Source organism: Equus przewalskii, chromosome 12 (genome assembly GCF_037783145.1).
Source record: "Equus przewalskii isolate Varuska chromosome 12, EquPr2, whole genome shotgun sequence".
NCBI classification, from domain to species: Eukaryota; Metazoa; Chordata; class Mammalia; order Perissodactyla; family Equidae; genus Equus; species Equus przewalskii.
The window spans coordinates 26,743,376-26,769,407 of NC_091842.1; the positions used below are offsets into that span (position 1 = coordinate 26,743,376).

At 49.3% G+C, this 26,032-nt stretch overlaps 1 protein-coding gene and 1 non-coding gene across 7 annotated transcripts in view; both read left to right on the forward strand.

The window, feature by feature from the left end:
• The first annotated feature begins 8,826 nt into the window (after positions 1-8,826).
• POLR3E (RNA polymerase III subunit E) overlaps positions 8,827-26,032 on the forward strand; it is a 32,091-nt gene continuing 14,885 nt past the window's right edge. Inside the window, exons 1-9 of one of the 6 annotated variants that reach the window (XM_070566558.1) lie at positions 8,827-9,468; positions 15,536-15,610; positions 16,878-16,928; positions 19,820-19,897; positions 20,660-20,775; positions 21,171-21,253; positions 23,076-23,183; positions 23,517-23,566; positions 25,195-25,314. In XM_070566558.1, the coding sequence (XP_070422659.1) occupies positions 9,250-9,468; positions 15,536-15,610; positions 16,878-16,928; positions 19,820-19,897; positions 20,660-20,775; positions 21,171-21,253; positions 23,076-23,183; positions 23,517-23,566; positions 25,195-25,314 (900 nt within the window). In that variant the 5' untranslated portion in view covers positions 8,827-9,249. Of the gene's footprint in view, positions 9,469-15,535; positions 15,611-16,877; positions 16,929-18,456; positions 18,587-19,819; positions 19,898-20,659; positions 20,823-21,170; positions 21,254-23,075; positions 23,184-23,516; positions 23,567-25,194; positions 25,315-26,032 lie in introns of those variants that run through there. The other 5 variants (XM_070566559.1, XM_070566562.1, XM_070566561.1 and 2 more) reach the window with 5 other exon arrangements.
• On the forward strand, positions 9,067-9,148 carry TRNAL-AAG (transfer RNA leucine (anticodon AAG)). Its single transcript has one exon. It is a non-coding gene; the product is annotated as a tRNA-Leu (tRNA).

Sequence of the window (26,032 nt, forward strand, 5' to 3'; positions counted from 1 at the left end):
GCTTCTCTCTCCTCCTCTGCCTGCAACAATTCTATATTGCCATCTTCCAAATTGTTAATTCTTTCCTCCATATTATTGGCCCTACTGTTCAGATCATCTAGATTTTTCTTAATCTCCTCTATTGTGTTCTTCATTTCCAATATTTCTGTTTGGTTCTTCTTTATCGTATCAAACTCTTTTGTGACATAGCTCCTGAACTCGTTGAGTTGACGGTCAGAATTCTCTCTTAACTCATTGAGAATCTTAATGATGGCTGTTTTGAAGTCATCATCATTTAGGTTATATATCTCATTTTCTTTGGGATTGTTTTCTGTGTATTTGTTACTTTCTTTCTGTTCTGGAGATTTAATGTATTTTTTCATATTGCTTGATGTTGTTGATTTGTGCCTCCGCATGGAGATAGAGTTTAGTTGCTCCTTTCACTTGTTTCAGCTGCTGCGGTGGGGGGAGCAGCTGTTTATACTTCACCAACCAGGAACCCTGTCCGCAGTTGCTAACTGGGCCTGGGCCCCTCCTTGTAGCCACAGTGGCCCTTTGGATTCCCTCCTCTGCCATGGGGGCCGTCACAGGGGGGCTTCAGGCTGCTGGTGCCTACTGTTGCAGCCCACCTAGATGTGCTCTCTCCTTGGGGTCTGCAACGGTGTTATGGGCTTTTCCAGCGGCCAGGGGTGGGATCACTTATATTTGTCGCTCCATTGCTGTCAGCACCCACCGAATCTCACTTGTCCTCTATGGGTCGCAGGAGAGCTATTGGCATCTTCTACAGTCTGTGGTTAGTACACCTAGCTATGCTGCTTTTGCCCTGGGGTCTTCCAGCCTTGTGGCTGGCGGCTGGGTGCCTTCTACTGGTGCTGTGCAGAGGCTTTCCCTAAGGCTGCTGTGAGCCTGTAGGGTTTCCCCCTAGGCTACTAAGCTGGGTCTCTGGAACTCTCTCCAGCCCCAGTCCTCTCCGAGATCTCCGGCAATCCCTAGTCTCACGGGGCGGGCAACGGCAGCTGGGGGTCACCCCGCCCTCTGGGCTTCTCTCCGGGCCTCTCCCGGGAGCCCTGAATGCTGGGCATGGCCCCTCTGCTAATGGCAGACAGAGAGTTTTGTCTGCTACCTGGCAGAACTCTGGCGCTTCCCCTCCGGGTCGCAGGACCGGCCTTTGAAAGTTCCCCCCACCCCGGTCCTCTCCGAGATCTCTGGCAATCTGTAGCCCCACGGGGTGGACAACGGCAGCTGGGGGTCGCCCCGCCCTCTGGGATTCTCTCCGGGACTCTCCCGGAGCCGTGAATGCTCAGCGTGGCCCCTCTGCTAACAGCAGACAGAGAGTTTTGTCTGCTGCCCGGGCAGAGCTCCGGCGCTTCCCCTCCAGGTCGCAGAACCAGCCTTTGAAAGTTCCCCCAGCCCCGGTCCTCTCCGAGATCTCTGGCAATCCCTAGTCCCACGGGGCGGGCAACGGCAGCTGGGAGACCTCCGTACCCTCCGTGACTCTCTCTGGGACCCTCCGGGCGCCCCGAGCACCAGGCTGGGTCTCCCCGCCAATGGCGGGGAGAGACTCTCCCCGCGGGCTCAGGTGTGCAACTCCAAAGTTTCCCTCTGCGTTTAGGAGTAATTGCGGGGGGTTTAGGTAGGGTTCTGGTCACCTGTTTCCACCGTCGCTCCTCTGTTGTGTTCTCGCTCCTGCCCTAGATGTGTGTGGATCCTCTGGGGGCGTCCGTTGGAAGAAAGCCGCTTGCGGGTACTAGGCTGCCCGTCGGGGTCGGAGAGTTTTCACCTATTTCCACATCCTCCCAGAGGAAAGTCCGTCCGTCTTCCGATGTATAGTCGCATGGGTGTCTCAGACGTCCTGAGATGCTGTCTGGATATCCTTTGTCAAGCGATAAGTGTCCAAATAATTGTAGACTCGAAGGGCGAGAGACAAAGAGGACTACTCATGGCGCCATCTTGGATCTTCCTCCAAGGTGAAGAATTTAACTACATGCTCTCTTGTCATCCTTTGAATCTATGGATCTACCTCAAGAAATTATTCATGTGTTTGCAGCACATTATCATAAAAACACGCTTCATCATAAACCTTTCAGTAAAGGGATTTCCAGGATGGCAGGGCCATTGCCGAAGGACAGTTCAACTGCCCAAAAATGAGTAACTTAATAGAAAGGTTGGAAAATAAAAGTAGAGAAATATCCCAGGAAGTGGAACAAAAAACATAAAAGATGAGAAACTAGGAGAAAATTCTCAGAGCCGGAGGAACAGACACACTCTGGGCTGCACAACTGTTCCACAGTGGAGCGGTTATAATTGTTATATTTGTGAAGAAAATAGCTAAGAACAGCCTAAGATTATGTATGTGTAGCTTTTTAAGTGATCTTGGCCTTTTAAAATTTGGGACCAGAATTGTAAGATCTTAATTTCATAATCAAAATTTTCATAGAGACTTTAATATAAATTGAACTTCCATGTAGATATAGCTATCATCTTTACTAAATTGTATTGATTAAAATATAAAAAAGTGTAACTCAGTCCTACCAGTGTACAAATCATTTAGCAATAAGCAGATAACTTTTACTGTAATACAATGAGGGTTCCGAAAAGGTTTGGTTTCTTTCCTTCTACTTTGACATACTTCTTCTCAGTGTTTCAGATCACCAAAAGGATCTCATAAGTCAGGTAGGACTGGTTTTGTTTTTTCCCTTTATGAGCCAGTTGTGGTATCCAGCTGTTTTTCTTCCTACATACTTGTATTTCTTCTTTCTTATTTCATGCACAGTTTTAGTTTTCCCAATTATAAACTAAATTCCAAAGAATTGAGCTCTTAAGTAGTATCTGGTGGGAAGAAAGTGTAGTAGTCTTAATTAAAACCAAAGTAAATCCTTTTTTAAAAAAGTCTAGGAGCCTAACTTAGGAGTTTGAGAAAGAATAGAAAGTAGAGGGGAGAGGATCTTAAAAAATTCAAGAACGTTTCTCAGAACTGAAGGACGTGTTTTTCTAGGACAACAGGACCCATCAAGTACCAGGACAATGCATAAAATTAGACCCGTGCCAGGTTTCATCTTCATGAAATTTCAGCACATTGAGGACAAGGAAAAGATCCTGGAAGCTTCCAGAGGGAAAGAACCAGTTTCACACAAAAGATCAAGAATTGGAACGACATCAGACATCTCAACAGTAACCTTGGAAGTTGGAGGAGAATGCCTTCTAAATTCTGGGAGAAATGCTCTTTAGCCTAAAATGATATGCCCAAACTGTTAATCAAGTATAAGTGTCGAATAAAGACATTTTCAGACATGTAAATTCTCAAAAATGTAATCTCCCTCTTTCTTCAGAAGATACTGGAGGATTTGCCCTATCAAAAGAGGGCCAGTGTCAGGAGGGACTAACAGGGAATTCATAGGGTGAAGAGTGCAGAAGAGTGGAGCAAAGTCAGACCCTCTGTGAAGGTGAAGGGCAATCCAACATAGCGGCCTTGCTGTAAAGCTAGACTTTATGGTCCGTGTCGGGCGATGGGAGAAATGTCTTCAAGAAGCTGAAGTGATAGCATACCTCATGTGTCTGTGGCAAGGATGGACAATTTGGATTTGAATTAGGGATGACTTCATAGAAACTAGGTAAGAAAAAGGCAATTATTAACTATAAACAATATTTTCCAGAAGAGGAAAAATAGTTGTGTATACAGCTAAGACCAAGCTTAGTGAATAGCATTTACTAATTATCACTCAAATGAAATTGTAATATGACTTTATTAGGAGGGTTGGGGTGAGGGGAGTGGTTGTGACAGTGGAGGTGCATGGTTAAAGACTCAGTGGGAAGTCAGTAGGGAATGCCTAAAACTGAAAGAAAAAAAACAAAGCAACAATTTAAGCATGCTGTTTAGAATATGGAGATAAATACCAGAAGAATCAGCTAAAGGTTGAAAGTGGTTGCCTGGACAAAAGGGACAGGCGTATGGCTAATTCTGATAACAAGCCTTGTAGCATTTATGTTATACACATGTACAACTTTGGTAAAATTATCAAATTGAAGTAAGAATTTAAAACATTTACTAAGTTAAAAATACTAAATTAAGTTTGCTAAGTTAAACATTATAGAGGCTGGCCCATGGCCGAGTGGTTAAGTTTGCGCACTCCACTTGGGTGGCCCTGGGTTTCCCCAGTTCGGATCCTGGGCGCGGACATGGCACTGCTCATCAAGCCATGCTGAGGTGGTGTCCCACATAGCACCACCAGAGGGATCTACAACTCTATGTGCTGGGGGGGTTTGGGGAGAAGAAGAGAAAAAAAACAAAAAAGATTGGCCATAGATGTTAGCTCAGGTGCCAATCCTAAAAAAAAAAATTGATTATAATAATTAATGTATTAAACACCTACTACTATGTTTTATTGAAGCTAAAACACCATTGCTCTTAAGATGCACCATTATTTTAAGTATTAATGGGAAAAAAAACCCTGAAAATAAACAATATGCCATTGATCATAAGATGCAGGTCAATTTTAGAGAGATTAAAATGTGAAAAAATGTGTCTTAGAAAGAAGAATACGTGTTATGTCAGACATTGGGCTGGGTATATACAGTTATCTCTAACTCTGCAACAAATCACAGTATTATTGTGATCGTATTACAGATGAGAAAAATGAGGCTTAAAAGGGTCCCATAGTGAAATCATTTGCCAAGAATGTTTTCATTAATCAAGAAGGAAAGTTGGAGGTTTGAAGATCAGATATCATCAATGCCAACTGATAATGCTGCTGTGTTATTCCCACGACCTACCAGCACCTTCCTGGGACACCAGGATTGGGTTTGCAAAGCTGAAATTTCAAGGAATTGATGGAAGGGTGCCAGTGGTGGAGTCTGTAGCTTAATTTGACTCAACACAGAAAATCTCACTCAAGTCTGTCAACTTGGATGGACCTTTGAGTGGTCAAGGTCTAAGACGACTGCATGTCCCAGTTTACCAGGGAGAGTCCTAGTTCACGCCCGTGTCCCACTTCTCCTTCCGGTTAAGCATTTGTTCCCGAAAAAAGTGCTCCGATGGCCGTGCTAAGGGTACATGCTCTGCTCACAACTAAAATGTGTCTCCTCTGCAAGTACGAAGTTCTTTTTGGGGAGGCCTAGGATGATCACTTGGGTTCCTTGGTTGCCATTACAAATCAATGCAGGCTAACTTTAGCAAAGAAGCAATATTTTTTGGGAAGAAGTAGCTTACGGAATGGAGGGTAAAACTGAAAGAATCAGGCCTTAGAAAATAAGCTATAGGGCCAAGTGTGGAGATCTAGCAGGCAGGGGGTAATGGTCTGGAAGTTCACTTCACGGCCCTACTGTTGAGCTAAACAATAACTGGAGTCCAGATTCAGTTTTCTAGGATAAATTCTCTGATTGGTCTAATTTGGGTCTTGTGCCCATCCCCTTACCACTTTGATTGACAGTTCCTCCAAGACCACAGAGAGGAGCGTTTCCCCAAAGGAAAATCAGTATTGGAAGCAGAAAATGGGGGAAAGGATTCTGGGAAGGCAAAAACAACAGATTCCCACCCAGAGAGAGAATTCCCTTTGCAGAGGAAGAGGAAAAGGGCCCTGAAAATAAGAGGGAAGTGTTAAAACTTTTCTGAGGGTTTGGTTGCAATCCTCTATCAAAACTGGATTACAGCCTTGTGGCAAGTGTAAACTTGCCAGGAGGCCAATTCAAAGATCCATACTTGGTAGGGATATTTTCGAAAAATTTATTTTTTTATTACAGTATCACCTACATAGAGTAAATTGCACAATCTTAAATTGTACAGCTTGGGGGCCAGCCCAGTGGCACAGTGGTGAAGTTCGCATGCTCCACTTCTCAGCGTCCTGGGGTTTGCCGTCCCGGATCCCGGGTGTGGACATGGCACTGCTCATCAGCCAGGCTGTGGTAGGCGTCCCACATATAAAGCAGAGGAAGATGGGCACGGATGTTAGCTCAGGGCCAGTCTTCCTCAGCAAAAAGAGGAGGATTGGTGGCAGATGTTAGCTCAGGGCTAATCTTCCTCAATAAATAAATAAATAAATAAATAAATAAATAAATAAATAAATAAATAAATAAATAAAATTAAATTCCTTCCGGATCATTAAAAAAAAAATTGTACAGCTTGATGAATTTTCGAACATTTGCAGAAAAGCTCCCTCAGGGCCCCTCCCAGGCAGTACACCCCCACCCACCCCACCCCGCACGAGGGTAACCACTTTTCTGACCTCTGTCTTGAAAGGGACATTTTATAGGGCAAGCGAAGGATTAAATAAAAAAGAAAAGAAAAGTTCACTAGGCTCTTGACTGACAAACGACAGTCAACTGGGTGGGTAGAAAACTAGTTTCCCAGTTCAAATCTCAATGTTATTAAATTTCATAAGAATGCTTAAGCATTTTACCAGGAACGTTAATTTCTTTCCAGAAGGAGGTTCGTGTTCCTGGAGGAAAGGTCTGGTCTTGGACCAGGTTTGTGATCATTTTCCTTTTATGGGGGCAAGGGAGTGAAGAATGGAGGGGATCCAGGACTGAGCCGCTCCGCCCATCCTCACTGCCCACAGCTGAGGGCTTATGATATACACAGACACCCTTCACCTGACAGCCCCTAGACTGGGGGTAGGGGCCAAGTGGGCAGTTTTGATCTGTGGTGCTTGCCCATCCCCACTCCACCTGCACCAGAGCAGGGAGTGGGGCGGACAGAGAAGTAGACACACTAAGGGATAATCATGGTTTCAGCCCTTCCCTCTATCCCCCAGGCTAAAGCTGCTGGAACCCTGTGGGTCCAAGAGTTCTAATGCAACATTCTGCTTCTCCTACTTATTAGTTCCATATCTGATTGCCACAAGACAGCTGTGGAATGGGGCTGCAAGACTGCAAGAAACTCTCAAAAGAAGGCCCTGGGCTCTGCCTTCCAGAATCAGCCTGCATCCCTGCTGGTTCCCTGTTAATTATCCCCGTCAGCATGTTTTAGTAGGCACAGACCTGAATTGCTCCAGAATGTTCTGGTAGAAATATCGCTAGCTTCATTTGAGCCCTTACCGTGCAAGGCAGGTTTATCGGTTACAATTGACAGCTCCCAAGTAGCACTAGCTTTAGCAGAAAAGGGGAATTTATTCCAATGATAAAGGGATGTCTCTAAGAATGCTAAGTCCTAATGGGCCCTGGGAATAGTCTGGAGCTGGGAGCCAGAAAACCATCAGGATTTCTCTACGACTCTCTGTTCTTTTCATTTGATCATTCTTTCTTTTTCCATGCACTGGCTTTCTCTACTTCTCCAATCCATCTCACAGAATATGGCCACCCAATTTCCCCTTTTTCCCTAGATCCAGTCAGTCTCAGAGAGTAACTCCAACACTTAATACAGTCAAATTAACAACTCAGAAACTCACCATGTCTCAGTTTAGATTCTCAAAAGAAAATCTGATTGATCCACCCTGAGTCCTATGTCTCATAGAGCCCGCTGGCCATGGTATGGGGCAGGGATGCACAGCACAAATGTGTCTGCCAGGGACCCATTCTCTGGGCTAGTCAAACAATTCCTAGAGAAGTGGGATTAGGCAGAGATGCCAGTAATTATTCTTCACCGTTGGGATATTTCTTTTTGGAAAACACAGCACACAACTCACAAACAAATACAGACCCCGGTACTAAAACACTGTAACCAGAGCAATGCATCTATTGATCTCAAGAACTATTCCTCATTTAGCTTTGAATCCCCTTCAGTGACTGGTGGTGTCTTCAATAGATGGCTGCTTCTGTATTTTTTAAAAATTCCTTTAAAAGCAACAAACTCTCCTAGCACAATGAAATCTTTGCGTATCAATACTTTTGTTAAAGATAAATGGAGAAAAAACTGGCTTAAGGAGGAACTGAAGAGAAGGAGAAATGTGGAATGCCCCAATGTCAGGGTGTGTGTCTACTGGATATTAACCAGAAACTTGAATATAACAATTTAACTTAAGATAAACAATTTAAACACACATATTCATAGCATAGGATAAACTGGATCTGTATGTGTTGTAATAGACCTCGAAAACATAATGTTGGAGGCGAAAAGCAAGTTGCAGAATGATATTGCTACAATGTAGTAATGTTTATGTAAATGAAAAATATACAGAAGACACACAGAAATGTATATATAGATATGAAAGTGTAAGAGATGGATTGGAAGGATACACATCAAATTCATGATAAATAGTTATAGCCAGGGAGGATGTTTGGGAAGGGGAATTTATTTTTATTTGTAACGGTCCATTTATTTTTTAATGGATTTTTAAAAGGACGACATATTCACCATTACCTGTGTAAATTTTAACAAAAAAGTATATACATAGGAAAAGAATTGTAAGTGAAATGCCTCAATATTAGGTGGTAGGAATATGGATGATTATTCTTTCTTTGCATTTTTAAATATCTATATACGTCCATATGGATAGATATTTGAAATATGTAGTTGGGTAAAAGTCATTGCAGATCAATACTAATAGCACGATAACATGTAAAAACTCATACACAATAAAAACAAAACCTCTATTTTCTATGCGTACATATATCCATATGAATATGTCCATATAAATTCACAGCAAAAGATCCAGAAGGATATATACGAAGCTGATGATAAGGGTTACCTCTGCGGAGGGGACTTAGCATGGGGGTCAAAGGTAAAAAGGCATTTGTACTTTATCTGCAAAGTTTTAATATTTTGCAAAATTTCACGTATTATTTGTGTAATTAAAAATTAAAACAACTTTTCACAGAGAAGGGCACAAACCAGCTCCCTGCTTTGGCTTCGGAGCCCGTGGTGCGGATTTCTTCCAGAATTCGTCATTTCTCCCGGAGATACGTAACCCGAGGAGCGTGGCTTAACCTGAGGTCTCCGAGTTTAAACACCCGACTCAGAACACAGACTCAAACTGCTTTTCCCTTTAATCTATCTGGAACAACTCTGCATCTAAAGATTGGCGCAAATATTTTCTTTTAAATAGCTCTATCAAGATCAGGTAAAGCACATATTAAACAAAGAAACTCCGAGGAAAATGCGCTGCAAGTGCATTTAAGCGTATGAAGTAGGTCTCTGGAAGACTTCCCCTCCAGCCGGGTAGCGTGGCCGAGCGGTCTAAGGCGCTGGATTAAGGCTCCAGTCTCTTCGGGGGCGTGGGTTCGAATCCCACCGCTGCCAAGGTCAGCTTTTTGTGTGGTTCGCTTCCGCGCGGGGCTGTTTTTGGCTCTCTTTTGAGGGTGCGTGGGCGCCCCCTGCTGCCCGCCGGGCTAGCGGCCTGCATGAATGGAGCGGCGGAGGGGGCGGGTCCGTGTGCGCCGGGGCGGGGCATTGTGGGTAAAAGGAAGCGCGAGGGCCGGCCCGCTCCCCCCACGTGTCCGCCTGAGTTTCTCCACCAGCAACATGGCCGCTGCCTGAGAGGAGAGCCGGGCCGCCGCCGCCTCTGCAGCCCGCGGCTACCTGGGCCGTTGCCGCCGCCCGCTCGCGGGCCCAGCGGAGAGGTGAGTGCCGAGTTGGCAGCGCCCGCCTGGTCTTGAGCCGGCCCGCACTCCCGAGGTGGGCCTGGGCTGGGCTGCCGAGTAGGCCGGGAGGCCCGCGCCGTGCCCCGGGGCTGAGGGCCTCCGGCACTCGGGCGGGAAGGATGGGCAGCCTGCCCTGGTAGACCCTGGCCGGCCGCGGGCTCCGACCTGGCCCCGGCCCCGGAGTGGTGGGGGCCGCGGCCGATGCTGCCGGCGGTGACTCAGGGTCCAGCCGCCTTGCCCCTCCCGGCCCAGATGGGCCTTCTACGGGAGCACCTGTCCCAAGGCAGCCGGTGTCCGGCCGGCGCGGAGGCTTGTGGCGATGGCTGCGTGGTGGGCGTGAGAAGGGGGCCTGCCCACCCGCCAGGGAGGCAAAACCATTGGACAGTGTGGCTCGGGGCCGGCGGCCCGCCCGCCCTGATGGGCAGGCAGAAGGTACCAGGCCTGCCTGGGTCCCCTGCTCGCCGCTGAACCAGATCAGCCTCCGCCCGGCCAGGCCCGGAATTCTTCGTTCATTTGTTGAAGCCACCATTCAGTGATGATTGGGAGCCAACTCTATGCCGCGGATGCGACCCTGACCATTTGGTCAGAGGAGGGGTCAGTAAGCACGTCAAGTAAACCAGTAAAGAAACAAGGTCGTTCTGTTCTTAGTTTTAGAATCAGTAGGCTTGGGGGCAGGAAGAGGAGATCTTACCACACGCCGCAGTTTCTTCGTCTGTGAAATGGGGATAATAGAATTTCCTATCTCATAGGGTTGTGGTGAGGGCTAAATCGGGTAAGACGGGAGAAGCTCCAGCTTGCAGCGTTTGATTTGTGGCTAAATCTCATATCCTCTTAGATTAGAAGAAAACGTGTTGCCAAGTAATAACAAACACTCTCGCAGGTTACGTTGATCACGTAGTTAATCCTCACCGCAGTTTTCTGGAGGTCGGTACTTTATAATCCCCTTTTTAGGGATGAAAATAGCGAACGATAACGGACATTTAAACAGTGCCAGGTGGGCTGTGGATGGTGAGTAGCAAGCGTGGGATTTGAACCTCTGCAGTTCTGCTCTAGAGTCCAGGCTTTTACCCACTATACCATACTGCCTTTTATTGGAAGTGTGTGCAGCATAGTGGTTAAGAATGAGAATAAGGATCTTTGACAGCAAGACCCCGCTTTCTGTCCTGGCTCTGCCATTCTCTAGCGCTGTCACCTTGGGCAAGTTACTTACTCTTTGAACCTTAGTTTCCTCATTTCTTAATTTCGGATGATAAATCTTGATTTATAGGGCTATTGAGAAGGTTAAATGAGAATGTATTTCAAGTCCATAGAGAAGGATCTGACACTCAGTTAAGGGTTAATTAGTTCTTGTCCCCTAGGCCAAGTCTTCCTTTAGCAGAGGTGGAAACTGAGGTGACCCAGAGAGGGGGAGATACCTTGTCCAGGGGATACAGCCAGTTAGAGGCCAGGCCTTGAGACCGTTTGCCCTGGGGCCCTCTCCCCTTAACTCCGTTGTATTTTATCCCCTCAGACCTCGCTCACTCCCTCCAACAGCTGGAGATCATTTGGAGTTGCCTCTGCTTTTCTAATTGACAGATTAGATTCCTGGGTGCTCTGAACCCCTCCTTAGCTCCACCTGGTGTCCTTGTCCCCTTTCCATTTATTGAGCAGCTCCCTGTTGAGGGAAGTTTCCTGTGCCTAAGGCCATGGAGCCACTGCCACAGAGTCTGCTTGTGGCCACAAGACCCCCTGTTGAGGCTCAGGTAGTCACTGCTGTCAGGGGAGCTTGGCTTGTGGTGGCTGGGAGGCCTGCTCTGGCCTGGGCCACAGCCTCTGTCTGTTCTCCAGTGTCCATGCGGCTCAGTCTCTTGGCCCCCACTCTGTTGATGGGGCAGAGGTAGGCTCACGGGGTTGAGGTTGTGTGACCCCCTGATTTCAGACGCTCGTTCACTGAATCTTTGTACTATATTGAGGGTCTACTTTATGCGAGGCACTGTTCTAGGAATGGGAAAATAGCGTGAGTTTAAAAAGAAAAGATGATCATCCCCATAACAAATCCCCATAAAAATCTCCACTTTTTTTGAGGAAACTGAATCATCTAGAGACCCTCATAGAGCTCAGATTCTAGTGCAGAAGACAGACAATGCATAAGGAGACAGGCTAGGTAGTTCCAGATCGTGATAAGAAGGAAGTAAAATTGGGAGATGTGGTAGTGACTGGGAAGGGGTTGGAGGTGGGCGAGGGGCTCTTTTAGATGGGGCGGTCAAGGAATCTTAGCTCCTTCTGGAGGGGGTGGTGGTGATGTCTAATGAGAAGGAGCCAGCCTTGAAAAGACCTGGGGAAAATGGATGACGTGGAAAGGTCATGAGGGAGGCCGGAGCTTGGCCTGTTGGAAGCCCAGCAAGTGGTCACCTGGCCAAGGGGATGATGAGGGAAAGGTGGGGCAGGATCATGTAGGGCCTTGGGGCCATGAAAGAGAGTTGGGATTTTTTTGCATGTGACAGTTGAAGAGTTTTGAGCAGGGTAATGATGTGATTTACTTTTTTACAAGAATAACTTGGGCCGTTTCTGGGAGGATTGGAGGTAGGAAAGAGGAGCCACAGGAAGACTTGTTGGAGCAGTACCTTTCAAATTGCAGGTCAAGATTTATTAGTGGGATGTGAAATCAACTTGGGATTTTAATCAGCTTTTTTTTTTGTTTGTTTGTTTTTTACTGAGGAAGATTGACCCTGAGCTAACATCTATGCCAGTCTCCCTCTATTTTGTATGTGGGTCACAGCCACAGCATGGCTACTAATGAGTGGTGTAGGTCCACACCCAGGAACCACACCTGGGCTGCTGGAGCAGAGCGCACTGAACTTAACCACTAGGCCACTGGACTGGCCCTGTAACCAGCATTTTTAATTTTAATGAGCAAGAGTAGAAAACGTCACTGCATCACATCTACTGAAGACAATTATGGCTGTATGAAACCTTGTTTTAGTTATGTAATTGTATATATGTTCTGGGTTGTTTATATGAAATGGAATTTTTTTTTTGTTTTTAAAGATATGGTTTTTTTTTTTTTTTTTTTTGGTTAGGAAGATTGGCCCTGAGCTAACATCTGTTGCCAGTCTTCCTCTTTTTTTTTTTTTAATCTCCAAAGCCCCAGTACATAGTTGTATGTCCTAGTCGTAGGTCCTTCTGATTCTTCTGTGTGGGGCACCACCTCAGCGTGGCTTGATGAGTGGTGCATAGGTCCATGCCCAGGAGCCAAACAGGTGAGCCCTGGGCCGCAGAAGTGGAGCACACAAACTTAGCCAGTATGCCACCTGGCCAGCCCCTGAAATGGGTTTCTTACTGTGGGTCTTAGGCTCAAAACTTTGAAAAGCACTAAGTTGGATGATGTTGGGTGGGAGGATGAAGCGAGGTGTTTAACCCCTGCAGTAACCCAATCAGGTGTACCTTGGAGGGAGGGGCTCCAGCTCAAGGTACCTCATCCTCCCTGAGCTCCTCTGTGGCTGGGAGAGGCCAGCAGAGCACAAGAGCCGGGAAAGCCTGTCTGGGAGAATGATTGCAGTTTGGGAACCTCCCTGGCCACACCCTCTTAGTATAAATGATCTGTTCCCTGGCTCACCTGGAAGGCCCCAGTCTCTCAGTTGTGAACACAGCCAACTGCAGAGAAGGTAGGTGCTTGACGTACATCTGTGGTCTTGGCAGCCAGTGCAGATGGGGGGGTCTTGGGCTCCCCCATCAATTGCTCTCTGTCTGGGCCTTAGAAGGCACCTAACACTGTCCTTTCGGGACTTTTTTTTTTTTTTGAGGAAGATTAGCCCTGAGCTAACTACTGCCAATCCTCTTTTTGCTGAAGGAAGACTGGCCCTGGGCTAACATCCATGCCCATCTTCCTCTACTTTATATGTGGGATGCCTACCACAGCATGGCTTTTGCCAAGTGATGCCATGTCCGCACCCGGGATCCGAACCAGCGAACCCCGGGCCTCCGAGAAGTGGAATGCGCGAACCTAAAACTGCCGCACCACTGGGCCGGCCCTCGGGGCTTCTGATTTTCCCCAGTCTTTCATCTCCTGGCTGTCGTGGTGGCCTACTTCCCTCTAGTCTGTCTTTTTACCCCCTCCAGATTTTCCTCTACTCAGAATCCTTTGGTAGCTCCCTATTAAATAGCATTCCTGTGATCCATTTATTTGGACAACAAATATGTATTGAGTACCTGGCACTGGGGCTACAGCAAGGGACCAAATAGATGCAAATCTCTGCTTTTTCTGTAGCTTCCAGCTAGTGGCAATGGTGGTGGGGACAGATAATAAACACAGAGCTATACACAGTCACAGGGCGATAGGTGCTATGGAGAAAACCAGAGCAGGGAAGAGAGTTGGGGGGGGGGTTGCAATTTTGAATTGGGTGGACAGGGAAGGTCTTAGCCATGAGCTGACATTTGAGCAGAAACCTTAAAGAGGAGGAGGGAGTCATGAGGTGATCAGAGGGGAGAGCCCTTACAAAGGCCCAGAGGTGGGGTGGGAGGGGAGAGAAGAGGGAAGGAGGCCTGTGGGAGATGAGCTCTGAGAGGTAAAGTGGGGGGAGGTTCATAAAGACTTTGGCTTTTGTTCTGAGTGAGATGGGAGGGAGGAGGCCTTCGAAGGCAGAGGAGTGACATGGATCTGACTTGGCTTTCCAAAGGACCAGGGGCTGTGGGCTGGAGCCCAGATTGGAGGGGCAGGGCTGGAAGCGGGGAGAGCAGTGAGGAGGCTGTTGCGGTAATGCAGGTAAGAGATAGAACTGGACTGGACTGGGGCTGTGGCAGTGGGGGTGGCCAGTTTCCAGACGTTCTCTGGAGGTGGAACTGACCGGATTTGCTGGTGCGGGATGAGAGGAAGAGAAGCATCTAGGATGATGCCGGCATTTTGGCCTGAGCAGTCTGAGTTTGGAATGTGTATTGGGAATAAGTGAGGTGGTTTCTGGTGGTGTTGCTCAGGCAGGGGCCTTTGATGATGTTGAATCCCACCCATGGTGAAGGTATTTTGCCTTTTTAAATATTAAATAGCTCAAATGTTAAGTCGGTAAGATAAAAATCCTGGTGGTCTTACTCGAAAGTAGAGGTCCGGGCACTGCTGAGATCTGAGGGTGCCCAGGCGCCTTCACTCGCCCTCCGCGTGGAGACCTGCAGCCTTCCCTCCTCCAGCCGCTTGAAGCGCTTCCTGTCACCTGCGATCCCTTCTCCCCTCTGCTCTCCAGGCTTGTCCTAATCCTTCATGACCCGGCCCAAATGCCCCGCCCGGCCCCTTCCCTTCCCTCTTCTGAACCCCCCTACCTGGAGCTGCTCCCTGAAGTCGTATGGCCTGGCTTTGACTTCTGTTGCGTCCTCTTGTTTGCTGTGTGGCTTTGGGTAACACACGTAAAATGTCTCCACTTTCCAAATGTTCCAGTCTCCTCATTATAAAATGGGGGCAGTCAAGCCACTTACAGGGTTGTGTTGCACACATTAGAGAAAAGTATGTGAAGAGGGCCATTTTCACATACACACACACACACACACACACACACACGCAGAGACCCAGAGAGCAGAGTCATCTCACTCGAGGTTGGGCTTAAAGTCAGCTTGAAAATCAAACATCAGAGACAGGGACAGCCTGGAAGGCCATGGGACTGTCTGCTCTTCCTGTTGGACGTTGGACTCGTTAGAGCTTCCCCATGGCCCCCAGTTAGTTCTCGAGTGTTTTCATCATGGTTGTGGACCTGCCAGCCTCCTGCCTGGCGGTGCCTTCTTCTTTGTGAGTGGTCAGAGAGCCTTAAAACCAGTCATTTGTTCTTTCCCACAGGTGCAGCTGATGTGGTGACTTGGGTCCACCTATTTGTACCCATTGCTTGGTTGTTTGTCTCTTTCTTTTTTTGGCTGATGGGGTATACGGTGGGCTGAGTATTTTCGACTTCATGATAGATGTAGAAATAAGATGAGTTTCTGTTTGTCTTGGGCTCCTCTCTCCCAAGGCAGGGCCTTTTGTAGAATAGGGACTCAGAAGTGTCGGCTGAACGACTGACTGACGGTCCAGGCCTCTTGCTGTCCCTTGCAGGTCAAGTCCGAGAACTGTGCGGCTGGCTCCCCGCTTAGTATGGCCAATGAAGAGGATGACCCAGTTGTACAGGAGGTAACTGCTGGTCCCCACCCTCTGCTCGGGCTGCCAGGGGAAGTGGCTGGGCCCAGGGCTGCAGGCAGTGGGGCTGGGCCCCTTTCGTCCGTCCTCAGGCTGGCCCTGGACCTGTTGGCATCTCCTCTGCCTGGAACCCTCTTCTCCCGGATTCCTGCCTGGCTGACCTTCTCATTGCCTACAGGTCTCTGATCCAGCATCAGGTTGTCAGTGAGGCTTCCCTGACTACCCTGCCTCGTGGGCCACGCCCCTGCACACTGCCCCCAGCACTCCCAACCCCTTACCTCGGCCATGCTTTGCACTCGGCCACAGCACTCATCAGCCTAGACATCAGTCTCGTTCCACTGGAATGTAAGCTTTATGAGGGCAGGGATTTTGTTTTCTTTGTCACTGTGTCCACAAAGCCAAGTTTAGTGCCTAGCACTTAATAGATACTCAGTGACTATTTGTTGAATGAATGAATGAATGGGGTTGACAACTCCCTCTTCTTCCTGGGCTTACCCAGGTTCAGTCATTCAGCACTTGTCCTCTGGATCCACTGTGTGCCGGGGGCAGTGAGTGAGGCATGTTCCTGCCCTTGGGAAGCTTAGGATCTGCAGGGTGAGACTGACAACGAAGGAGTCTCAAGTTGCAGAGGGTGGGGAGGTGGGTTCCAGATCCGGACACATCCTAGGGCCTCTTGGCCTTTGCACATGCTGTTCCTGCCACCTAGAATTCCCTTCGTGCATACCTCCCCTGCACCTGATGACCCTTTATTCATCCTTAAGGCCTGGAGGTGGGAGAGAACGTGGTTCGTAGGAAGAGCTAGGAAGCAGGTAAACTTCTGCATGGTGGGGCAGGGGGCGCTGAGTGTTGAGAAGAAAGAAAGTAGGGCCAGGTCAGTCTCGGAGGGACTTTCGGACCACCTAAGACAGAGTGACAGGCTGATCCTGGACAGGTGGTGGAGGGCCCTGACAGGTGGGTGAGCGTTCCCCTGCTCCATCCTCATCAGAAAAGTGCTTCGTCTAGGATGCATCCTGATCTGGGCAGCCCCAGGGAAGAGGCTTCTTTGTTGGGTTGTAGTGAACCTGGATAGCAGGCCCTGGATATATGCAGACTGGAGACTTGGGTCCCTTTGTTTTTAGCATTAGCTGAGCTATTCCCTCCACTCCCAAACCGCCTTTCCGGGCCGCCATCCCTTACCTGAAATTGGAGGTGTGTGCACATGCAAGTACAGGTCAGGCACTGGGTTTTGTCTCCTGATTGAGTCTTCTTCTCTTGTCCCCAGATCGATGTGTACTTGGCCAAAAGTCTGGCAGAGAAGCTCTATCTATTTCAGGTAATTATGGGGCTTGAAGGTAAAGGGGTACAAAGCAGTGTTGGTGGAGTGGTGGAGATGCAGTAAGTGGTGGGCTGGGAACTGTGGGAAACCTCAGCCTCGCTTAGAATTCTTAGTGCAGAGGGTGCGATAAGAGGGTTCTCTTTGCTTTTGTGGGCAGGTCAATAGTGGCCTCTCATTTTGAAGATGGAAAACTCAGGCAACTGTGAGCGGCAGGATGGTGTAGTGGTTAGAGCTTGGGCTCTGGGAACAGACCGCCACATGGAGGCCCAGCTCCATCGCAACTAAGCTGTGAGCCCTTGGGCAAGTTCCTTAATCTCTCTGTGCCTCAATTTCCCTATTTGCAAAGTGGTGACGGTAATAATATCTGCCTTGTAGGGTCCCCATGGGGATTAGATGAGTCCATATTAAAGTGCTTAGAACACTGCCTGGCACAGAGCTAGCACTGAGCATGTTGGCCACCATCATTACGGAGGCTCAGAGAGGGGCTTTCTGGAGCAGCGCCGGGGCAGCAGCAGTGAGCCCTCAGTCCTGCCAGCTGTGAGTCCCCTGAGTTGTTATCCCTGCCCCCTCCCCTCTCTCCTGGGCTCGTAGCTGTCCTAGTGGGTCTCAGGCATTGAGCATTGACTGTTTGCAGGCACTGCTTAAAGCACTTTACATATGTTAACTCATTTCATCCCACAAGAACCCATGGTGGTTATTATGAGTGTAACTTTCTAATGGCTTTATTGAGATGTAATTCACACACCATTCCATTCCCCCATTTGGGTGTGTAATGCAGTGGATTTTAGTCTATTCACGGGGTTGTGCAACCTGCACTGCAGTCTATTTTAGGACTTTTTTTTCCTGCGCACCCCTACCTTCCCATTCCCATGTGCAGCCCTAGGCAACCATTAACCTATTTTCTCTCTCTCTGGATTTGCCTAGTCTGGACACTTCGTATAAACGGAATCAAGTAGTATGTGGCCTTTTGCATCTGGCTTGTTTTACTTAGCATAATATTTTCCCAGTTCTCCCATGTTGTAGCATGTATCAGTTCCTCATTCCTTTTTACAGATGTGTAATACTCCATTGTATGGATATATACACACCACTTTTTGTTTATCCATGCATCAGTTGATGGGTATTTGGGTTGTTCCACTTTTTGCCATGAATAATGCTGCTGTAAACATTTCTGTACAAGTGTTTGTATGAACATGTGTTTTCATTTCTCTTGGGTGTGAACCTAGGAGTGGAATTGCTGGGTCATATGGAAACACTGTGTTTACTGTTTTGAGGAATTGACAGGCTGTTCTGCACCACTTTACATTCCCAACAATAACGTTATTGTTTTAAGTATTTTTGTCCCCGTATTGCGTAGGAGAAAATGAGGCACAGGGAGGCTAGTAACTTGTGCAAGGGGCCTGGGACGGGGTGGCAGAAGTGGTGCTCCAAACGTGTGCTAAGAGGCCTGGTGTCCATCCTCTGGGGTCTGCTTTTACAGGCCTTGGGGCTGGAGGCCTGTCCTTTGGGCCTTCTGAACATAGTTCCTTGAGTGACCGCAAAATGATGGTGGAGCTGGTGGTGGTGAAGTGACCCTGGCGTGTTCATGGTGTGCCAGGCCCTGTGCTGGTTTCAGCTCCATTTGCCTCATCCCCTGCTTCCAGCGGCCCTGTGAGGTGAGAATGCTCAGGCTCGGGGAGGTGAGGAGCTGAAATAGCAAGTGGCAGACTTAGGACTAGAACCCAGGCCTCTGTGGTTCCAGAACCTGTGCCCTTCACCACCACCCTTCCCAGCCCAAGATGGGAAGATCACAGAGCTGCCTGGGACCTTGGCCAACCAGAGGCCTCCCGGGCTGTTGTGAGTGAGCTTGTCCCAGCCCAGGCCCCTTTCAAAGGCTCATCCAGACCAGCTGAGCTGCAGGCTGTTCCTGGACCTGCGCTCCAAGGTCCTGCCCCACGCTCCGGCCCGGGAAGCAGGGCAGAGTCACTGTGTTGCAATTTCAGTGAGATTTTAGGAAACACCCATTTCTTTGGGCTGGCATGTAGCTAATCTGAAATGGCCTCCAGGGGAGAGTTTACTTTACGCACTGCTGCCTCCACCAGGCTCATTTCAGTCTGTCACGGTGCCAGCAGCGATGGCCACAGCTTTTTGAGAGTGAGTTCAAACCTTGACCTGTCCATCCACCCAGTAGCATACGTACAATGTGGGAGAAAGAAAGAAGTGCGTCTGTGAGGACTGACGTGGAAAGATGTCCCCAGTGTGTTCAGAGCAAAGAAGCAATTTCAGGGCAGTACGTTAAGGTGTGACATAAAAATAACTTCACGCATGACAACACTCAGGCCCAGAGAGGGCTCTCTGAGCAGGCCAGTGGCAGACCAGCTCCCTTCTCTGCCTTCAACTTTTTATTATGGGAAAGTTCACGTGTAAGCAAAGGAAGAGAGATGAGATAATGAGTTCCCATGTATCCTTCGTCGGGCTTCAGCAGTGAGCAGCACTTTGCCGGTCTTGTTTTTCTTCTTTGCTCCCTTTGGTCTCATTTCACTTGTCCTTGTCTCCCTGGATGGCCTGGTAACTAGCAATTAGACCTTGTACCCTCACTCTTGACTCCCATGGCAGTGCTCTGTGTGTTACTAGAGCCCAAAGGGTGATGTGAGCTGGTGCCTGTTTGGGTTCTTGATGCCTAGGCATGTCTCTTGGAAGTCAAAGACATTGAAAATTGCCCTTTGGAAGACGGCTGGGTGGACCCAATGAGAATGGGATGCAGGTGGAGACCAGCAGAGCCTAGTGGAGCCTCTGATCTCTGCTGGGGGTGGGCCTGGGGGTTGAGGGTGGCTGTGGCGATTCTTGGCTGGAGCCCCTGGAGTGCAGCTCTGGGCAGGATGGACTGACGACTCCCTTCCCCTCCCCAGTACCCTGTGCGCCCAGCCTCGATGACCTACGATGACATTCCGCACCTCTCAGCCAAGATCAAGCCCAAGCAGCAGAAGGTGGGGCTGTCCTCTGATGGAGGTGGGGGGATGGGAGTGGTGATGTGGGTGGGGGCTGATGGAGACCAGGAGACGGGCCTTTTGTGGACTGAAAGCCCAGAGAAGGAGCTGTTGGAGAGTTAGGAGGAGAACCAGTAGCTTAGGAAGGAAGGAGTTCCAGAAGGAAAGAGGTTGGTCATTTCCAGAGGAGGCCAGGGAGGAATGTGGCTGAGGATGAGTTAGAGAATGGGATGCGGGGGAAAGGGCAATGGGAATGACTCGTGTTCACAGGGTAAGGCTGGGGGCCAGTGTGCAGCAGGCCTTGTGATGGGGAAATCTCATGCCTCGCAGGGATGGGGTGATCGGGACCGGGAGGACTGGGGATGTGCCCCCATCTGGGCTGCAGCTCTCGCTCCCGTTGTCACATAGAAGTGCTCTTCAGGGATTGCCCAGTTCTGCTGACTTTTTAAGAGAGGGTGGAGATAAGGATTTTTATGAGAAATCTCTTGATTTTTTAAATCCGGATATAGATCTTTGGGAGTAGAGTTGGGGGACAAACAAAACTACATGAAAACCCCCAAAAAAGCCTTTTCTGTTGGAATTTGGGTTTATGGCCTTTGGCGTGGACTGCAGCCTAGAGACCCTTGGGAAGGGACATGTGTCAGTCCTGCTGCTGAGCAGGGCCAAGACTGGCAGAGACTGGGGTTAGGAGGTGGCCATGGCATCCCCTGGGGACTGTGCCTCAGCGTCCTTATAGCTGGTGGGGGTGCTTGGTGCCTCCAGGTAGAGCTTGAGATGGCCATCGACACCCTGAATCCCAACTATTGCCGCAGCAAAGGGGAGCAGATTGCACTGAATGTGGATGGCGCCTGTGCCGACGAGACCAGCACATATTCCTCGTGAGTTCCCCAGGCCCCAAGGCATCCGAGCTTCGCTGTGTTCAAATGTGAGCCTTCCAAAGGCTTTAAGACACCTAAGCCCTTGTGCCCCCTTGCTCAGCTCCCTACCAGTGTCTCACTTTTGCATGACTGGGCCCACCTCAGACCTTTCCCTCTTGAGATGATGGACCCTTGATGGGAGTGGGAGCTCCCACCCCCTGCCTGTCTCTTGGGCTACAGACAGGCCTTGAATTGTCTCATGTGAGCTTCCCTCTTGAGGTACATTAGCCTCTCCTGTGGCGTTGGTCCCTCGCTGTTGGATTTCATAAAGTGTTTGGGGTGGAGGGGGCTGAGCCTGCCAGGTCCTGGGTCTGGAGCTTCTTTCCCCTTGATGTCTGTTCTCCCTGTGCTCCCAGGAAGCTGATGGACAAGCAGACGTTCTGCTCCTCCCAGACCACCAGTAACACGTCCCGTTACGCTGCTGCGCTCTACAGGCAAGGTACCCGCAGCTGGGCATCCCGGGCACTATGGCTTGTGGAGGCTGACTGGGTGGGAGGGAAGTAGGATAGGGGCTGGGACAGGGAGAGGCAGGCCTTCCCTGGCCTGGTGTCCGGCCCCTTCCTCCCTGAATGCTAGATGCCTGCAGCGGCCAGGCAGGTTGTGGAAATAACAGATTGTCAGAGGGCTCGAATTGGCCATCTTTAGGGACTTCTGGCTAGACACCCTCCGACATGATAGGGATGGGGCTCCAAGGTCATTGTCCTCTTGGGACACAGACACACACACAGAGAATAACTTTTGAGACAGGTGGTGGAATTTTGTTTTAAAGATGAGGTACTCATGACCCAGCAATTCCATTCTTAGACAGCATATCTGCCCAAGAGTGATGAAAACCTGTGTTGACACAAAAACTTTTACACGGATGTTCTTGGCAGCATCATTCATGATGTTGAAAAGATGGAAATGATCCACATGTCCATCAGCGGACGCATGGATGACAGCACGTGGTCTAGCCATGCAGTGGAATGTTATTTGGCCATGTAATGGAATGAAGTACTGATAGATGCTCCAGCGTGGACGAGCCTTGAAAGCAGTGAGCTAAGTGAAAGAAGCCAGACACAAAGGGCCCCGTGTTGTGTGATTCCACTCATATGAAATGTTCAGAATAGGCAAATCCATCAAAACAGAAAGTAGATTAGTGGTTACCAGGGGAGGAGAGTGGAATGGGGAGTGACTGCTCATGGGTACAGGGTTTCTTTTTGGGGTGATGAAAATGTTCTTAAATTGATTGTGGTGCTAGTGGTGCAGCTCTGTGAATATATTAAAATGCATTGAATTGTATGCTTTAAACGGGTGAATTATATCTCAATAAAGCTATGAAGAAGTACAAAGTACTGTAAGTATTTAGAGTTTATAAAGCAATAAATGCAACTAATTTGAACACGTGGGAAACAGAGTAGAAGCGGAAGTAGTGTTGAATAACCATACTCTTCTTTCGTGAACCTGCATCTCAAGGATATAGTTCTTTAAAGCCACATTCCTCGCAGCCAGATCATTCATTTATTTACTCCTTATCTCAAGCATTTGTTCCTCTGGAGTCCACAGAGCCATTTCCACAGAGCCTTAGCATCTGGCTTCTTCTCTTTCAAGCCTCCATTGACTTGATTCAGATCAATTGTCTTTGCACTGCCTCCCAGTGCATGGGTTTGAGTCACAAGGAAAAGTCATGATCTTCGTCAGACTGCACAGACAGTCCTCCACCTGGCTGTGCCAGGGGCCACTTCTTGCGCCACATTTGCCCGAACAGGCTTCTCCGTGGGGCGGGTGGCATTTTGACAGGGAGAGGTGGGAGGATGCGAAGGAGAGGAGGAAATCGGGGTGTGTGTGGGATTAGGGAGGCAGTGAGTGTGGTGTGGCAAAGGCCTGGCGGGGGAGCGAGTAGGGTATGTTTGGTGTGGATGAGTTGCTCTGTGGTCGGAACAAGCACTTGTGGGGCGAGGAGTGGGGACCAGGGTTGGGAGGGCCTTGAGTGTTTACAGGCAGGCCTTGGGGAAATGGCTTTGAGCAGAAGACTTTGGGTTCATGTCCTGATCTGGGTTGTGTGTCTGGTGTGTCCTGTAGGGCCAGGTAGGGTTGGGAATGACCCTTGGCCTAATGGTCCCAAGGCTCTAGGAGTGGGGGCTAGAGCAGAGGTGGGAGGTGGTTTGGCAGTGGGCTGAGGTCTTCAGGGGAGTCCAGGGCCCTTGGTGACTGCCTTGAGCCAAGCTGGGCGGTTCGCCTCACTTCCTAGAGTCAGGTCCAAGCCCTTCTTCCTCTGCCAGGTGAGCTCCACCTGACTCCTTTACATGGCATCCTGCAGCTGCGGCCCAGCTTCTCCTACCTGGATAAGGCAGATGCCAAGCACCGAGAGAGGGAGGCCGCCAATGAGGGTGAGCTATGGACACCCAAAGCCCCTGTCTGTTTGCATCTTGGCGGGATGGCTTGGTCATGAGAAAACGTATTGAAGGGATGGATTATAGGATCCTTCACAGCATCCCTGGCCTCTACCCACCGGATTCCACCTGCACCACCCCCACAGTCTGAACAACCAAAAATCTCTCCATTCATTCCCACATGTCCCCTGGGAAGTAAAAATCATCCCTGACTGAGAATCACTGACTTATGCGGCTACCCTGCTTGAGGCCTCCCTGGTGCATGGGGTTGGGAGTGGGGAGCTGGGGGCTCTACCAGAGGCTGCAAGCAGGGCTTACTTCCTCTTGCAGCGGGAGACTCTTCACAGGACGAGGCAGAAGAAGATGTGAAGCAGATCACGGTGAGCTCTGGCTCCAGGCGGGAGGGTGCGGCCTCGGGGGCAGCAGGACTGGCTTTGTAGCTCAGCTGCCCAGAGACAGCAAGGGACGGGAGGGTCTCCACGGAACGTGGCCTCTGGGTCTGAAATAGATACAGAAAAAGTGTCCATCCTTTAGAGCCTTCTTGCTGGGCCACCTGGAGTGGTAGCCTAACCTCTGCCTGGCCTGAGTTCTCCCAGCTATGAACAGATATCGGCCCTGGGTGTATAGAAGAGATGGAATCCTGGGGCTTGGCTGAAATCGCCTGGGAAGAGGAAGCCAGGGCCCAGGAGGCCCAGTGAGCTCACAGACAGAGTCTGCGCTCTGGAGCCCATGTCTTAACGGAGCCAAAACCTTGTGTTCATTGACCATGTAATTCTATTTTTTCACTGATGCACAGATGAAAAGTTTCTGTCTTCATAGTTACTCCTGTATTTTAAAGATGTTTAAAAGAATATCAACCTTCCATTTATGGTTTATAAAGTTTCCCCTCTTTACGCATATTTAGGTTAAAATGAGCATTTAAAGAAAAATACTGTACAGATAATGATGCAGATGGTACACAAGTGAGGCTGAAGCTGTGGTGAATGTTTGCATATCCTTGTGCAAGGCAAGTGATTGGCAAATATTGACAACGTAGGGGCCGTGGGTGCTCCACCCGTTCTCTCAGTAGCTTGTTGGATGACCTTAGATGCCCTCTTCCCTTTTGGGGGACTCAGTGGCCCTCGTTTAACCAGGTATTCTTAGACCCATGTGCTTTAAAGGCCCTCCCCCCACCCCCATATAGAATCCCAGGATTCTGTAATCCAGCCAATACCCGTGTGCAGATGTCTTTCACAGGAGAGGTGAGTCAGAGCTTGGCTCCATCTGACTTTAAGCAACAGAAACCTAGATCCACCTGGCATGAGCCAAAAATGAAATGTATTGGTCCTGAAAAGTTGAAGGGTAGCTTCAGGTATGGCTGGATTCAGGTGCTCAGGCTCTATCATCAAAACCTGGTTTCTCCATCTCCATCTCCAGGTTCTGTCTTCCTCTTCTGGCCTCTCAGGCAGGGTGTCTGTTCTCAGTGGTACAGAGGATTGTCCCAGCTCCAGGCTCACATCTTCCCAGCTTCCAAGACTCCAGGGAAAAAGAAACTTCTTTCTCATTACTTAAACTAAAGTCCCAGACTGGACTCATTGGCTTGGCCAACCCTGAACCAGCCCCTGTGGCTAAGAGGATTTGGTGCTCAGATTGTCCAGGTCTGAGTCACGTGCCCATTCCTGTAGCTGGGAACGTGTGTGGGGGTGGGAGGCAGGGGGAGGGATGTTAGCTCCTTTGAACTGGAGGGGAACTGGGACTTTCCCAAAGGAAAATGGAGGTGCTGTTACCAGTGGGAATGGAAATGGATTGGGTGCTAGGCAGGCAGAGGCAGGAGATAGCTGCTTCCTGGCCTGCTGGCAGGTCACAGAGAGGGACAGGCTTAGAACTGAACTAAAATGACCTGCGTCAGGAAATGAGAGGGAGGTGGGAGTGGGAAATGCCCCAGATATGGGGTTCTCTGGCCTCCTGGTGGGCACTGGGACAGCAGTCCAGGAAGTGTACCAGGCCTGAAGTCATGACCCCCTCCCAGGTCCGGTTCTCCCGGCCCGAGTCAGAACAGGCCCGCCAACGTCGTGTGCAGTCCTACGAGTTCCTGCAGAAGAAGCATGCCGAAGAGCCCTGGGTCCACCTGCACTACTACGGCCTGAGGGTGAGCTGAGGTGCCCTGGCGGCTGACGCTGGCCCCAGAATGGGGTCCTGGGAGGAAAGCCCAGTGCCCAGGAAGTGTTACAGTGTCCCCTCACTGTCTCTCCTCTAGCTCATCTCACATTCAGTCGTAGCCACTTGGTAATACCCCAGGGAGAGAGGATTAAGTTCTGTGGGCAGTTGCTCCTGCAGTCCACTCTGTGTGCTGCCAAGGGAGCGTGAAATCGAGAAGTGAGTGTTTCCCTGGTTGAGGGTTGCAGCCCCCCAGGGTCCCCCTAAATGTGAGCACCATGCTGGGCTGGTGTGTGGTTACATATTTTTACGCATCGTGGGCCCTGAATGAAACTAGACACTTCATCTGGTGCTCCATGGAGAGTTGGCCATCTGTCACATGGCCGAGTTTGCCGTGTACGTGCCACAGGTGATTTTCATTATACTTAGTTTTCTTCTCGTGTGTTGACTTAGAACCCAATCCTTGAAACTGTGTATTGAGTGAGAAAAGCAGTGGAATGTTAGCTCACAAAGACACCGCGGGCTAGGGCTCCCCAACATTTTTCTGGGGGAGGAGTAACTCCTGATTTCTCTGGAACCAGGATTCCTCAAAGAGATTTGTGTTGACAGAGCCTGAGGCTGGGAGCTAGACTGCCAGAAGCTCTGCTGTTTCCTAGTGTGCGACCTTAGGCAAGTTACCTAACCTTTCTGAGCCTCAGTCCCCTTATCTG